At 37.8% G+C, this 16,457-nt stretch overlaps 1 protein-coding gene across 2 annotated transcripts in view; it reads right to left on the bottom strand.

The window, feature by feature from the left end:
- The window catches only part of LOC102224074 (protein FRA10AC1), a 28,130-nt gene that overhangs the window by 9,845 nt on the left and 1,828 nt on the right, over window positions 1-16,457 (bottom strand). For both annotated transcript variants that reach the window (XR_002753381.1, XM_005804385.3), the window contains exons 2-9: window positions 15,090-15,169; window positions 14,807-14,899; window positions 14,293-14,338; window positions 12,883-12,959; window positions 12,598-12,681; window positions 12,342-12,426; window positions 11,490-11,535; window positions 1,869-1,982 (exon numbers count right to left, since the gene is read on the bottom strand). Coding sequence is in view for 1 of the 2 variants with exons in the window: in XM_005804385.3 (XP_005804442.1) it covers window positions 1,869-1,982; window positions 11,490-11,535; window positions 12,342-12,426; window positions 12,598-12,681; window positions 12,883-12,959; window positions 14,293-14,338; window positions 14,807-14,899; window positions 15,090-15,169 (625 nt within the window). In the remaining variant the exon portion in view is untranslated. The remainder of the gene's footprint in view (window positions 1-1,868; window positions 1,983-11,489; window positions 11,536-12,341; window positions 12,427-12,597; window positions 12,682-12,882; window positions 12,960-14,292; window positions 14,339-14,806; window positions 14,900-15,089; window positions 15,170-16,457) is intronic.

Below are 16,457 nucleotides of genomic sequence, written 5' to 3'. Positions count from 1 at the left end.
ACTTCTACGGCCTTAAAGTTTTTGCCCAATGTTCTTTAAAAAAATGGCATCTTTTAGCTGCAATTTTTAGGTCTTGTCACAGATTCTCAACTGGGTTCAGGTCTGAACTTTGATTAAGTCCTTCTAATTCCTCGAAATGTTCAGATTTTTTTAGATGATAGCTTGAACATGCTTTGAGGATGTTGTTTTATAACCTAATTTAACCATAGTGTCGTAGTCAAAGACAACCTAACCCAAGACCAGACTGGACCATGACTTTGAGGGAGGTAAAACTCAGACCATTTTCACAACCACTGATATCATATTCATATGTTAATGCTGAAAAAAATTGCCTGTGTCAACTCATTAGCAAGTGAACCTATAACTGATGCACCATCATAGCATTTTAATAAAACTTACATGTAAACCCTGAACTACAAACTACTTCATGTCCAACAAATAATACAAGCTGATAACAAGTTCAACAGACAAACAAGACAAGTCTGAAAAGCTAAATGTTATCTGACTTAGTGTTAGCTGCAGGCAGAGTGAGTGGAGGTGACAGGTGAAGGTGGAGGACTTAACCCACTTAGCGGTCTTTCTTTCTGTGTGTTGTACAGAACTGGAAAATGTTTCTCCCTTTTGTTTTTTTTCCATTTCTCATCTTTCTAGACACATATGGACAAAGGTGGCAGCATTGGCACTTTCAAAGGGAAAAACTTTATTGATTGCTATTGAGTGCAGCCCGGGGTTTCACTTCAAGTCACATATATACTATGAATTAGGTGACTTCTGCAGGTAACTGTTCCCAGCTTGTACTATTCGAGATTATCAGAGTTAAGGTGGGTGAATAAAAACGGACATCAATTTTGTTTGCAACAATATTTGTGTTGGTTCATCACATAAGGTCCCAATAAAATACAATGAAGTTTGTGGTTATAACTTGACAACATTTAAAAAAAGGCCAAGGGGTATAAATACCTTTGACCCCAAGAATCTGTATAATGATCCGCTTAGAAGTCAAACCTCTCTTAGGGCCGGTTCCTGTTAAGTATGTTTTACTTAAAAACAACTTTCAGATACTGTTCATCTTAGGGTTTTTGTTCTAACTTGATACTTCTTTTCTCCCTCACCTATTGAGTTTTGTCATTTGCTATCAAGCACTGGACAATATCAGAATCAGCTTTACTCATTAAATCTGTGCACACAAATGAGGAATTTGAGTCCAGGATGTATGAGGTCTGCACAGATGTTAGCGTCCCTTTCCCTGACCCTAGACCTCTTCTCTGTGAATACATCATCATCTCCACTGTAATATATCCTAACATGATTGGGTACAAGGACTTGACAGAATAAACAGGACAAAAAGCAGAAAAAATCCAAGGTAAAACTTTAAAAAGCTTTCAAAGGAGTGGAATGATCAAAGCACCTTTAAAGGTTACTGCAAAGTCTGGCTGCTTAGAAGGAAAGCATAAAGAATATAAGAGGTTTAAAACTTTTGAACATTACTGTCACTGTGGATATTTTGCTCAAAAAAGCCATTTGGCTGCTTTGCTCCAATCATTCTGTTTTTCTGATGTCTTCTCAGTGAAGCATAATCTTTTTCTTTTCTAAACGGTCACAAATTGGACTCATATGTAGCAAAAACTAGATTTGTATTTTATGTTTGGCGGTGACCTGCCACTTCAGCTCGTTAAAAGAGCCTGTCATTCTCAGCTTGACTGACTTAGCAGATCCACAAATTACAGTAATTTGAATGCGATTCTCTGCAGTGTGACACCTGGAAGAGTGTTATTATGGGTTGGGGGTGATAGACAGGTGCATTATCAGCCACGGAGTTGAGTTAACACATACCCAATTACGTATTTAAAACAGATTTTCAAACTCACTGAGTTTGACCAAAGCGTTCCTCTTCTCCCCGTGTTCCACGTAGGCAAAATTCACCTCCCAGCTTTTCAGGCCTTCCTCTTTTCCACAGTGTTTATTCCCACACTGGAACTGACCTGAAAGATCAAAGTACATACAGCACTTTGCAAAAGTTTACAAGCACATTTTTCCCCCCCCTACTTATTAGCTGACTTTTTATTTCAATATGCACAAAGTGAGACATAAAAATCAATTGAGTCAGAGGACAACAGGGAAAAAATTGGAAATAAATAAGCAAAACCTCACAGAGGAAAGACATAAAAGTTTTATTTGAAAAGTGGGGATTACACAAAACCTCCAGAAGTGTCAACCATTCTTTCACCCCTCTTCACCTATCTCTGCACTCCTTCCACCTTATCAACAAAGCTCCTTCTCAGCTCCCTTATTTCATCTCTCTTCATGGCCCAAGGCCACCCTCTAGCCACTGCACAGCCCGCCTATTATCCCTAGAGAAGCTTAAGGTGCACTGATCTGGTCTCCGGGGTTCCTCCAGATTGTACCAGAAGGAGCGAGTGCGTCATAGAGCTCCGCTCTTGGCTCGGGGACAAGAAGGGATCCACTGTGGGAAAAGCGATGTTCGCCCTCACCTGCAGCAGCTCAAGATGCTTTCAACAATCGGCTGAGGTGACGCTGGCTACTGCCACTTCGGGCCGCTGCAGCCAAAAGACAGACTCACGTGTGAGATTAAGAAGCAGTGACGTCAGCTAAAAAAAAACAGACAACAAACAAAAAAAAAGAAAACAGAGACGTCTGGCTCTGGTCCGAGGTTGTAACAACAATTACAGGATTTGCCATCGGGGGAGAGAACACAAACGCTATACTTGGCACATGTCTACTCTAAACCGATCTGTGTATTGGTGTATAAATGTTTGCGAGTCTAAAAGTGGGAATCTCAATTTGAGTGGTCAGAATGACTGGAAAAGCATCATGAAAGTTAATAATGTCAGACACAAAAATCCAATAAGAGTCTATTTTTGTTTGCACACTGGATAAAATTGCATAAAAGATCATTATTTTGTCCAATATCTGTTTTTTTTTAACTTTGACCAATCTGAGTGTCTCCACCCCTTCCACTGAGTTTCACATTGAGATGGAGACTGTGCTGGTGTTTTCAGTGCTTAATGCTCCGTGTGTTGGGCTCCAGTTGCCTTGGAGCTGCATGCATAGAAGCTGAAATTAATGACGTTCAAGTAAAGTTTATGAATCAGGCAAACAACTTTTTCTGTAAGATTTGTCCTCACATCATTACCCAGAGCCACTGTTTTTCCCCGAGATAAACTTTATTGTTAAACTTTTTACCAGAACCTTCCTTATGACAAATAACTCCCTAAAGCAATTTAAAAAGAACTTTCTGGTTTTGCATCATCAATTCAAATTAAAGCACTCATCCCATCACACTGTCAAATTAGTGTCAATAACAACTTCCACCTAGAGACATTAGTATGCTGTCCTGCCCATTAACTCTAACATTTGCAATAAACTGGGAATTTTCCGTGGTGTCTTCAAATCTTTATTATACATATAAAATCCTAATAAATATCTAATGTATGTACATAAACAGTGATGTTTATAGCTAAAGAAAAGATCACAAAAGCATTTCTTGTGCGACAAACTGCCGTTGAATAAGTTCCAACTCCCTGCAGCATTAGCTCAGTGTTGAATATAAAAGAATATCATATATTCAAAGGGCACACCAGTGCAAGTTTGACCCCCACCCGAGGTACACACAACCTCAACTCTGGCAGAGTAAAATTCATATTAAATCTGTGTCCAGGCAATTTCTTTTACAGCATAAATGCCAAAAACTAAAATATAATCAAGGCCAGAATTGTTCGCTTAGTTCTGTCAGCCTCCAGGCCCTGGGCGCTACAATGTCTCATGTGAAAAATAAAATGTACCAATTTAGTCGCTTTTATGTGTTTTGAGGGTTTCTTTTTAAATGGCACAAAGGGGCATTTCTGCTTTAACTTCTTTTTAAATGCCCACTGAAATAATAGAAAGATAAGATAAACAACGTCTACTGTGGTTTGTTGACGTGCCTCAACTATTCCCACACTTAAGGTCAGGTAAGCCTCACATGGGTCTACGAAAAAAAAAACTGAAACTGACAACAGGTTGGCTAAGTAAAGCCCGTTAAGAGGGGAAACTCCTTCCCTCTTACGTCAATGACTAATTATGCCACCAGCCAGCGGCTTGAGATCAAGACAGACATTTACTGCAGGACAGATGGCTGCATGATTAACGGTCACTGGATAAAGTCAAAGAGTTGAGGCCTGAGTCAGTGGGTATTCATTTTTAAAATCACTCTCAGATACTCATGACTCATGTGAAATCATTTTTGTATCTTACATGATAACAACTGACACAGAACAATTTGTTTATTTAATTACTTTTGCTTTCTGAGAAAAAAGAGCATCTATATAGTTCAGATAAACAAAAATATTATCTGCAATAAATAAGAAGGTAAAAAAGGAAAGCATTTCATTTTCAACGCGTTTGGATTTTGACCCAGTGGACATTTGGAGAGTTTTTACGCTCTGCTTCAATTTCATCATTGATAACTTTTAAGACAGCCAGAGGCACTTCCAGAAGAAGCTTTGGTTTTATTAGATCTACGTATTAAGATCATTTGGCAAACTCACAGTGGATTTTAAGCAGACTCTTAATCTGACGCTGGCTAAAAGCCCTGAACATTACAGGCAAACAGTGTTGGGTTTCAGTTCTGCTCATCAGATGACCAGAAATAGAGATTTTTTTCTGGTTTACCATCCAAACAAACTGGGAAATCTAAAAAGTTTTGTTGTATATTTTGTTTATTTTATCTTTTAAACTGATTAAACACCTTCTCACATACACTCTCCAACAGAGGTGAGGTCTACCCATCTTTATGTCTAAAAGCCTCTGTGGGATGCTCCTTTTATCTTTAATTATGTTACTGACCTGCTGCCAATTAACCTCATCAGCAGAGAGATGTTCCAGCAGGAGATTTCTTACACATCACACAGTTTGAATAGTCTTACATTGAACCTCTGCAAGCATCTTGTAAATATGCACTACATAGACAGGAAAATTTTTTTCTTTAAACATCTAAGCTGAAACTAGACTCTGGGATTTTCAGAATCCATCTGAAGTTGATCTCAGTCAGATCCTTCTTACGACCTTGTTCACAGATTTATGTGAAGGACCAACACAAAGTAGAGCATATTTGTAAAGAGGAAGGGAAATGATTCAGGCTTTTATGTTTTCTTTAACCAAAGAACCATGGGATGTATTGCGTACGTTCAAGCAGCATCAGTAAATACTATCTACTGAAATTGCAGCTGCAAGTCTTTTGGGGTATATAGAGCTAAAATCCACAAATACTTGCGACCTCTCTAAAAACACTTATGACTGCCTATAATAACAGTTCAAACATCAAATGTATCTTAATATGCATTAATGCCCAGAGTGGAAACTGCCTTAGCTCTAAGACAGAAGCTAACATGTACAGTTCTCAATCAGAGCCAAGGGAATCTCCTCGATTGGCTACCTTGCAAATGACAGCTAATGCTATGTCAAATAGTATTGCGCCTTAGTATTTCAGTTTCCCAAGCTGCATTTTCAAATAGATGAATTTGTGAATATCAAACAGTGAATAGTGCTCACTGTAACGCCCTCTCTTCCACTGAAGCTCTGGCTCTATGTTTAGGGTCGTTGTCCTGCAGGAAAAGTGAACCTCCCACCCCAAGTTTTGAATCTTCTTTCATCCATTTCCCATCAATTCTGATCAACCCTCCTGTCTCTGCTGTAGAAAACTATCCACCACTGCATGATGCTGCCACCACCAAGTGACACAACCAAGATCCTTTGTTCAGTATAATTTGCAACCTTATCCTTCCAGACATAGGGATTTGCCTATTATCCAAAGAATTTTAACTTTGGTCTCATCCAACAAGTGCACCTTCTTCCACATGCTAGCTGTGAGTCTCTACATGGCTTGTGACAAACTGCCAACAGGACTTCTCGAGGCTGCTCAGTTGATCTAGTTCCAACATCTGATCAGGATGCTCCCTGAGTTCCTCCCTTCAGAGATTTTTCAGGGATGTTCTGCTGGGAAAAACTCCGGAACAGATCCAGAGCATGTTCGGGGGGGGGAAATGTTTATTATAGTAGTCAGAAATACCCCAGGGATTTTAACCGAGACATGATAGATGTAAATATGTCATCAACAAACTTTCTGCGAAATGTAGACGTAGGCAAATTTTCTAAAATGCGGAGCTGCTCTTCAAATGGCTGGTCATCACAACGCTACCCGACACTCTTCTCAGCTCCTGCTGCTGGCCTGTGAGGAGCTGATTTTCCTCGATGTGCACACATAAGCTTCTAAAACCCAACAACAACACAAGGAACTGCTAACCCACTTGACCCAGATGCGTTCTCTGTGCACTTTATGGTTTGAAAGTGTCAAAAATTCACTCTGTTTTGCTGAGCAAACAGCATCAGACACCACTGAGATTACCTGTATTGCATCCATTTCTTTTGTCTGATCGCTTTTCCATTAAGAAATAAAGATCTGACAGCAAACAATCACAGATAAACAGAAAATACTAGACGGTTTGTCCCTGAGATTAAAGCCCGGGAGCTGGGAGCTGTCATTTATAAATCACATTTAATAGATACATTACAACTGATCTATTCAGTCTGGCAACACAGAGCCCAGCAGGGTATCACTAATTATGAAGTACAAACACTCCATGGAACAAAGACCTGGCTAAACACATTATTTAAAGCAGAGGAACTGATTATTTCACCTATAAATTGGTTTGCCACTTTCATTTTACTTCAACAGGAACTTAAAGGAAACTGCCAGAAAACTCCCCCTTTTATGAGTTTTCTGGCAAAATGAAGTCAGAAGAGATAAACTACTGAGAAAGTTCTAAATGTCCTCTATCAACCTCATGTATTAGAACAATTTAAGAAAATTCAAGACATGCCACAGTAAAAAGGTAAAAATAACCTTCAGAAATAACACTATTCCTGAAATTCTTTGACATTTTCTCAAGTTGCAATCAGAAACTCCTTTTTTTTTGAAGTAGTGATTTCATGTGGCGGACCAAAACAAAGCAGTACATAATTTTGGAGAAGGGAAATGACACATGTTTTCTCCTGTTTTCCACAAAGGCAAATCTGATGTGATAAGCATTTGTAGTCAGTCCAAATAAAATCCATTGAAGTCAGTGGCTGCAACGTGACAAAATGTGAAAAAGCTAAAGTTGGCATGCTCCAGTTAAAAATGTTATTCCCCCAGAAGATACAGAGGTGTGTCAAGTCTCATTCCTGCTCTTTAAGAATGTAGAGACCATTTTTCTTCCAAGATGTTACACAAGCAGAGACCATTCCCCATTTCATCTGGGGTTACCCACGTACAAGCAGCTTAACATCATCTACTGCTGCCCTCTGACCTCCTGCTGACAGCTACACTGAAGTGTAATTTATACCAGAGGAAAAAAAAACAACTGAAAAACAGGACCGGGAATGCAGCGCTGCAGCTGAACATCTGCTCCAGCATAACTGAATTTCAAGACAAACTGGAAATCTGAGCAAAAACACAAAAGCCAGTGTCAGTTGCACACAAGCTTTTCACAAACAAGTCAGCTAAATGCCAGTGGGGCCTATCTGCTGCAGGCAAATATCTCCACCAGAGTGGCGACACTACCGTGTCAGCAAACTGCTAAGAAAGGTGTTTGATGTCAAAAATCACAGATAAAGTTGAAAAGAAAAAAATAAAGGATTAGAGTATAGAAAAAAAAAGGAGCTGATTTCGAGGGCAAACAAACATCGCACCCTCTGTGAATTTCTTCTTTGCAGGAAGAAGAGAAGACAGTGATGTTGCCTCGCTGCCCTTGGACATGGTGATATTTGTAAAATAGCTCTAAAAGGCCGTGTAGCTATTACAGTACAGCGACTCCTCTGAGATAAAAACAAATACAAAGAGTGTTTGTTCTCGCAGCTTAAAAGAGGGAGACAAAGCATCTTGCACCTCTGCTATAATATTTAACATCCTCATTCAATGTGTTAAAGTTTAATCAACATGTTTTATTGGAAGGAAAAGTGATGTTTAACAAAATTATTTTGTCATGGACTTATTTAGCAATCAGACACTGATAAGTGAAAATGAACGTAATGAGAGCACCAATACTTTTTGTAAATGGAGAGCCAAAACAAATCCATTACGTTTTCATCAATCTTGAGGGTAATTTAATTTAGCACCGCTCTTAGCCAAGCAAAAAAACTAAAGAAGTAAGATATGAAGGACTTGTTAAAAGCAAAGGTTGTTCCAGTAAGCACAAATGAAAATATCAAATCAACAAGATTACAGTTTGTCGTGTGACTTTACATACTTTAAGAAAAACATGACCAATACTCCAGAGGGGATGAATAGATGTGTTTTCATTGCGTTCTGAAGTAGAGAACATAACTTAAAACTCTCCACGCCAAAGAAATGCAAAGAATATTTGCCATTAATGATGTGATGAATATTGAAGGCTTGCCAGATTGTTTTAAGTCAACAATACAGAGTGGGTTTGGGTTTCCTGATATGGAGCAACAGTGAAGAGTGAACAGTGAAAATACAGCACTAATGAGATAAAATATGGCAAACCCTAAGGTCATTAAATCACAATTCCTTGCTGCACCTGGTAGTTTAAAAGAAAAGCTGTTAAATTGATTGCACCAGGGGCACCACTAAATGATAAATTACACACTGCACTTATTAAGTGCCACCTAGTGTTCTAATAGTGTCATAACAGGAGAGCTTAGCATTTAATTAATATATTTATTTAGATTTTTTTAATATAGGGAAAGTTAACAAGGTACTTTATTGCACTTAATTTGTCATAAATCCAAAATTAATTAAAACAAAATACTTTTTTTCTTTAAATAATAATATCAAAGTTTCACCTTTAGATTTATTCAGACATTGCTTTTTTTAACATATAATCTGTCAGGCAGGCCATAATTCAAACTGGACAATATACTTTTTATATTTTCTAAACCACGCTCACCAGCGAGGGTCGTATGTTTTTGTAAGTGGAAGTTTCTGTTCGAAATAGGAGAGGGGGAGGCAAAAGATACATTTTTTGCAATTCCTTAAAACTATTCGAAATAACCCCCCAAAACAACTTATCAAGACAACAAGGAAATAAACAAATAAGTTGAATTAACTGTAATGAAGCCTAGGCACAAATTCAAACTGGAAGACTCTTGTATCCCCACCGGGACCCGTTAATTGAAGCGACCTGCCCACAATCGTCGACCTATCAACGCTGGACCAAGCCACGTCACGACCAATCATCGACAAAGTCCCAGCTGATAAGGACCTTCATTCATGGCGTCCTCCGCTCTCCAGCCGAGCTCAACCCACCACCACCCCTTCTCCTCCATTCGCCCGGTCCTGAGGCCCGCACCCTTCTTCAACCTCCACCACCAGTGCCGGGCCCGGGGGGATGACGTTCCTAACAGCATCGGGAATGCTCATCAGAAGCCTATCGCTAACGCTGCGATAACCGTTATCCCCAGCCGGGGCCCGAGCGCCAAAGACTTTAAATTCTGTTTGTCAATAAACTCTTCTAATTGTCTTCTTATCTCCGTCTGAGTCTCTCCAGATTGAATTGATATGGAACAACCTAAAACCCCCCACAGTCTAAGTTAAGTCATTCTGTAATGGTAAAATATTTACAGAACATCTCTTGAAAAGAAAGAGGAATTTCAAACTCGTTCAAATAGAGTGTGACATAATTGAATAATTTTCTGCAGTCTTAAACAAGACATATAAAGAAAGCCAGAAAGGACGTCTGACTCCTCGACCTTACATCACACCGCAGCCATGAAAGGAAGGCTAAGTGTTCTGGCAAATCACCTTATTGGATGGAGTGTGGTGGACATGACCTAACAGGAACATAACCCCTTTATTTGAACAAAAACGTTTGCAGCAGAGCCAAAGTGCGTGGACCTTATGAGTATATGAAAGGTCAGTTTAACAGGGGAACAGTTCAGCCCTTTAAAACCTATCTGTAAACAGAGATCTAGTTTGGTTATGTCACTTCTATTACACGTGAGCTGGGACTAACAACACGTAGTCCACGTAGAATTGCTGAAAAACAAACACATCTTCTTGCTGATTAGTTTTTGCACCAATTCGATTACTTATTACTTACTATTACTTATTTAAACATCATGTAAATAATTGGATATAACAAAACTAAACGGGAATTCTATATCTGCTCTACAGAGTCAAGTTTGGTATTGATTTCACAGGCGAGAGTGCCGTGTTTCCAGCAGCGGTTCAGTTTGACCCACCGGGAATTATTAGCACACAAATCAAAGGGTGACACTTGAAGTGAAGCGCATCTGACCCATCTAATCCCGCTTCCTGTAGAGTGCTGCAACAGGGGATGAACTGTCAGAGACCAGGATTACACAGTCTTAATCTGGAACAATATATTGGCTTAGTCAGCCTTCTCAGACACACTTTATGTTTGTGGTGCTGCGGGGGTGTAAACATAAGAGAACTAGAAACCCCTAAGATAAAGTCGGTGTCCTTTTTTAGCTGCTGGAAATATATTGCATTGGATCCCCACTAAAGTAAACTCCCTTCTTTATTTGAAAATGCTCCACAGTACAAGGCAGTTTCTGCATAAACATGCTGGCAAATACAGAGAACGTACCTCCCGTCTTGGCAGAGATATTATTAAAATATGAAATGAATATGTCTCCAAGCACATCAATGAGCTGTCGAAGCAGGTGTACCCTCACTAAGCTGCAGATACTGTCCTTCCCGGTAAAATCTATAAATATCAGTCACTGCCACACGGAGGAGAGGAGGTGTGGCACTAATCCTCAACAAATAATAGAGAGCAATCATCAAAGCTCTTCCAAAACTGTCTCAACAGAACAGAGGGAGGATGAAGATGAGAGGCATAAACAGAGCAGTAAAGTGTTTTGAATGAGTCAAAATATCAAGGGGATTCGAGCATCCTCTGAAGGTGAGGTAAGGAAAGAGTAAAAGAAACAAAACAGAGAAAAACAATGAATATTCTATAGTATATTCATGTAAGTGTAAAACTAAATAAAGTCTCTAGTCTAAGTCTCTAGAGAAGGGAAACTTCTTAAGAAATATTATTGTATTAAGTAATGAGCAAAGAGTCTTTATCTCTGTCCCCATCTAGTGGATACATTTGTAAACTTCCTGTCATGTATTATGGTCAAAAAAGTACTAAATGTTACTGTTTAGCATATTTAAAACCAGTTAGTATTAAATAAAGTGAACCCTTTCTCAAAATGGTAAATGTAGAATATGTTAAAATATTAAGAATAAAACATTTAATTTTACTATATGAGTGAAAGCCAAGTTCCAGAACTATCCTACTGACTTGAAATGTGCAGCTTGCAAAAGGGCAACTAAAAGTGAAGAAGACTGTGTTTACATCAGGGATTTTCTGCTAATAAAGACAAGGATTATGGGCTTAGCTATCCATAAGGGGGGAGAAAAGCTTAAGAAAAAACACAGCAACTTTACAGTAGGGTAATTAGAGAGTGACACATACCTTTTCCAGAAACAACTTCATTTTCTGTTCGCCAGCGAAATCCGAACTGTTGGACGGAGATAAAAAGTTATCAGCGTTATTCATGTTATTCTTCTAACCGTTTTTCAGACACACCAACATCATTGATGTTGTTTTTCATCTCTTCTGGAATTTCTCTGGACCAGACTATCACATCCTGTGTGATAGACCACACTGTCTGGTCTATCACATATGATTGTCTACTTCATGTTCTCAGATGGACCCTAATCAATTAATTTGTTGATTTTACAACTCTGGAAGTAATCAGGACTGGGTGTTTTTAATGGAATCAAACGCAGCTCTCTAGAAAATCTGACTAATCGCAGTTAATTTATTTTGACAACAATTTGACATTTTACACATTGGCAGGTTGATTCGGATAGCTTTTTTCCCTACTTAATAAATAAAAGTATATTTTAAAAATGTTTTACTCAGGTTATCACTGCTTGAAACAAAGCAAAAATCTGGAAAAAAAATCTTTAAGCAGGGCAATAGTATATCTATTATTAACAAAGTGACATGTTATACAAACTGAACCGTCAGTTTTTTAAATAGACACCACACAGTCCCAAAAATCCCATCATGCCACCAACCTCTTTCAACAGTGGGCCAGTTATGATGGAGATTAGTGTCAGTAAGCAAATATTAACCTTCACACTTTATATCACTACTGGGACAATTATCTAATGGAATCCTTCAAGAAACTAGGGCAGAGTCAAACAATTGATTACTCTGCCATGTCTCACAGAAGTGAGACATCTAGTGTATGGAGAGTTTTTTTATTCAGAAAATTTTAAAGAGGGACCAACTATCATAAAAATGTATTTAGCTCACCTTGTTCTCCTTGTACCTGCTGAGATCCGCAATGCAGTACTCCTTAAACAGCTTGTCGTAATACTTCTTGGCAATTTCTTTTTCCCTTTAAAAGAAGTCAGAAGTTGACTAAAAGTGATAAACAGGCTGATAAACAGGCTCATCTCATACACATGCAAGTGAAGACATTTGAGACCCTGAATGCATTTTTCAAATGTGAGGTGAGCGTCTGAAGCAATAAAGTTTCAAATATGAGCAGCTGACGTTGATGAATCACCATGTCATGTCATCCTCATCCTCATCCCTCCAGAGGAAGCGGTGATTTTCACGCAGCACGTCCAGATCGGTCTTGTCTTTAGCTCTGAAATAAACAGCAGGCCAAATGAGGAAGATTTTAAGTGCCGATAACTGGGGAGAAATGATCTCCGTCACCGACTGTAACAAAGTATTTAGCTGGATCATGACAACGCATCTCTATCTCCAATGGCGTTATACAGAAAACAAATTCAGCAATGAGGGTCAGCAGACAACAGATTTTCGAGGAGAAAGGCAGAATACTCACACAGAGCGTCTGAAGTCGGCCATCTGTCCACCGTAATACAAAATGTAGTCACCGACAAACTTCTTGTGCCGCTCAAACTGGAAGTGTTTATTTAGGATCAATTGTTCAGACATTTCTTGGCAAAAACTGTCAATTTTCAAACTTCCTTTCATGGCTTTTAATGTAGTCAAATACATGAAATAAGTCACATTTTACAAGCAAAAGAAGGAAAATATTAGCTCTTCCCTTCCAAATTATATTAAAAGTGAAAAAATATATCTCTATTAAGCCCTGTGTAAGCTCTAATTAAAATTCAGAGCAACCAGTTTTCTTCAGAAGCCACCTAATTCATAAATGGATGTGTTTAATGCAATTTTATTATAAATACAGCTAGACTTTGAAAGCCACAAATGTTTAAGAGAGAACATTGGTGAACAAACATCATGAAGACAAAGGAACACAGCAGATATGTCACGTGCAAAAACATTGGGAAGTTTAAAGCTCTTTCTAAACCCTGTCATGAAAAAAGCTGTCCTTTTCACAAATTCTCACCATTTCCTGTCCCTCTGTGTCTCTTGAATGCTCTTTCTCTATTTTATCTGTGCCAATATTCTCTGCGTTTCCATTGCCAGGTACTCAGAATGCACTGCAGTGTGACCTTCATGGCCATTCCCTGTTGATGGACTGTGGCAAGACTTGAAAACTGATGATCACAAAAGCTCTCCATCCAACCTGACTGAGCTTTAGCAATTTTGCTAAGAAAAACGGGCAAAACTTTTGAAACTTCAAGACGTGCAAAGCTGATAGTGACATACATCGAGGCTAAGTACAAATTCATGATTAATCTTTTCAGATAGTTACTCAAAAGTAAAGTATTGTTTAGGAAAATTCTTTTCCGTTTTGATAAAGGGATATACACTGAATCAATCAGAGAAATGTGCATCTGTCTTTAGATATAATTTACTCAGAAAATCTAAAGACAGATTTTCTAAATAAAACATTTTCTTCTCTCATACGCTAATCAGCTTGTGAGACAAGAAAAGGAAGAAAGAAGGAAGAAGAAGTAAAACAAACAGTTCTCTTTTTATATATTTTCAGTCACAAACATAGTGCCTTCCACCCAGTTTTCTCCCATGTAGGGAGTTTCTTTCAGTTCCTCCCATTTCTGTTTAATTGATACATATGTCTCTAAATCCAACCCAGTTCAGAGGAATTTCGGTGGAAAGGAGAAGAAAACCATCTCCTTTGAGACCTCTGTTATCAGTTAAATAAGAAAAACACATGCTCAAAAACACATTCATTATCAGTTCATTCTTAGTTACTTTCTGTTGTTCTACCACTGAAAAATCAACCAAAATCCCCTGAAGTTTGTAGATGTTCTAAGGTATAATGTGAAAAAGGTTCAAGGCCATGTAATTCAGAAAAGGATACAGCATTCATTGAAATCAGATGGGCTCTTCTGTTTCTGGCTTCCTCTCTAAAAAACAGAGATTTCAAGATTAAAATAAATTTACTCTGAGCAACATTTCTATGGCATGGTGGATTAACGGGAAAGGCTGTACTTTCAGAAGAATAAATTATAATAATGACTCTTTAAATGCAGTATTACATGGATCATTTTCCACAGACCTGGCTTGAAAGATGAGCACCAAATTCAAAGATTATATTTGTAATTTTTCTGGGGTTTTGGGGGGATTTTTTCAAGTCAATAAGATGGGAATGGGGACTTCTACAAGGAATATATCTCTATATGGAAGTATAAAATTGAATTTCGCTCATGTTTATTACCTCATTCATCATGAAAAGGCAAAAATCTGTAAAACTCTACTCTATACCTGGATTTTCATTCTATGAAATGCAGGAACTTGAGAAAAAATTTTTGGAAATAAAAAAATCTAACACACATCAGAAGAAGTTTTATTGCTCCCCAGCAGCAGTACAGTACCTGTCCACTTCACAGGAGTGTAAACTACGGTGAGCCACCTTGGAGTGCTGACCTTTTTCGAATGGCTTCTGTAAGATTTCCGCCTCACGTTTCCTGTGAAACATGAACACCGAATGTAAGGCGGATAAACAGAAAGATGGTAAATAAAACATGTATCTGTTCAGAACACTATAGGAATATAACAGATGCATGGTTAACCTCTGAAATTTGAATAGAGAAACCATTTCTATGCTTCACTGAGCACAATGAGCACACAACTCAACTCTTCAGGGTTTCATTTTACCTCTCTCTCGCATTCTCCGAGGAGTCTCCCTCTCCATCATCATCACTGAAGTCGGAGTCATAGCCACCAGCTCCATGAATCTGTTGATATCACACATAATACACAAAAATACAATTTTAAGAGTTGTGAATATTTCAAATAGACAACCAGCAATCCTGTTCAGAATTATTTGCATCTTGATCCGATCAGGAGGTGAAGTAGTTGTCTTTCCCTTCCAAACCAGCTGGTTGTGCTGTTGATTGTCTTGTTCAAAATACGGTCATGTAAAGCTATGGTGCATTCAATGATCTGAGCTGCAGCATGAAGAACATTCACAATGATTTACAGAATGCTTGGAGACTCTTTTCCTTTCTGGGTATGATTCCTCAAAGAATTTTTAATTCTGCTGTCAATACAAAAAACAATTATTTGCTATAATTGCTGCGTCAGCTGTTTTGTCAAAGATTATTCCAGATTTCTGTACCTTTGTTTCGGTACTAATATCCTCCTTAGCTTCTGTATTATGTGAAGTGGGGTCTCAGACTGAAAATGTGAAAATCAAATTGTATAATTTGATCTAATTGCTTTCATTTACAACAACTAACCAACATGCTTAAAGATCGCTAGAAAACTGCAAAAATAATGGCATACTGATTATCACAGTTATAATTATGTTTTGCGTAACAGTTATTTATTATCTTAATTTGATAAACAATTTAGGAAAAATAGAGAACCTGTGCTTTATTAAGTTTTAGTCCATGTTGCTGTTCTGCTCTTTACAGAGCAATGTAAATACAGCAAACTGATATTACGTGGTAGGCTAGCTGGGCTAGCTGCTCCTGTAGCCAGCCTGCAACCAGCTACCTTACAGACTTGTTGCTCATTGCGTGCCCATTACAGTTTTAAAGCAGCATTACTTTAATAGGCATGATATTATGGAGAGCCATTTCATCCTAAATTAAATAAATAAATATATAGGGAAAATAAATCAATAAATGAGAAACATTGATAAATAAATGGGTAAAATAAATAAATAAATGAGTAATTGGCATCTTTATTCCCATTTATATTTATTAATTTATACATTTATTTATTCCCAGATTATTTCTGCCTGGGCTTTTTTAATTTCCCTATTTTTCTCTTTCATTTATCCTTTTCCATCTTTTTATTTTCATTTATCTGTTTTCATTTTCCCATTTTCATTTCTCTATTTTTCATTTATTGCTTTTCCATTTATCTATTTTTCATTGATCTCTTTATCATTTATCCCTTTTCATTTATCTATTTTTCATTTATGTCTTTCATTGATCAATTTATCCCCTTTTCATTTATTAATTTATCAATTTTTTATTTAACTATTTTTCATGTATCCCTTTTTCATTTATCAAT

This window comes from Xiphophorus maculatus, chromosome 10 (genome assembly GCF_002775205.1).
Source record: "Xiphophorus maculatus strain JP 163 A chromosome 10, X_maculatus-5.0-male, whole genome shotgun sequence".
NCBI classification, from domain to species: domain Eukaryota; kingdom Metazoa; phylum Chordata; class Actinopteri; order Cyprinodontiformes; family Poeciliidae; genus Xiphophorus; species Xiphophorus maculatus.
The sequence above is the reverse complement of the archived record's forward strand: the minus strand, read 5'-3'. Positions and strand labels throughout refer to the sequence as shown.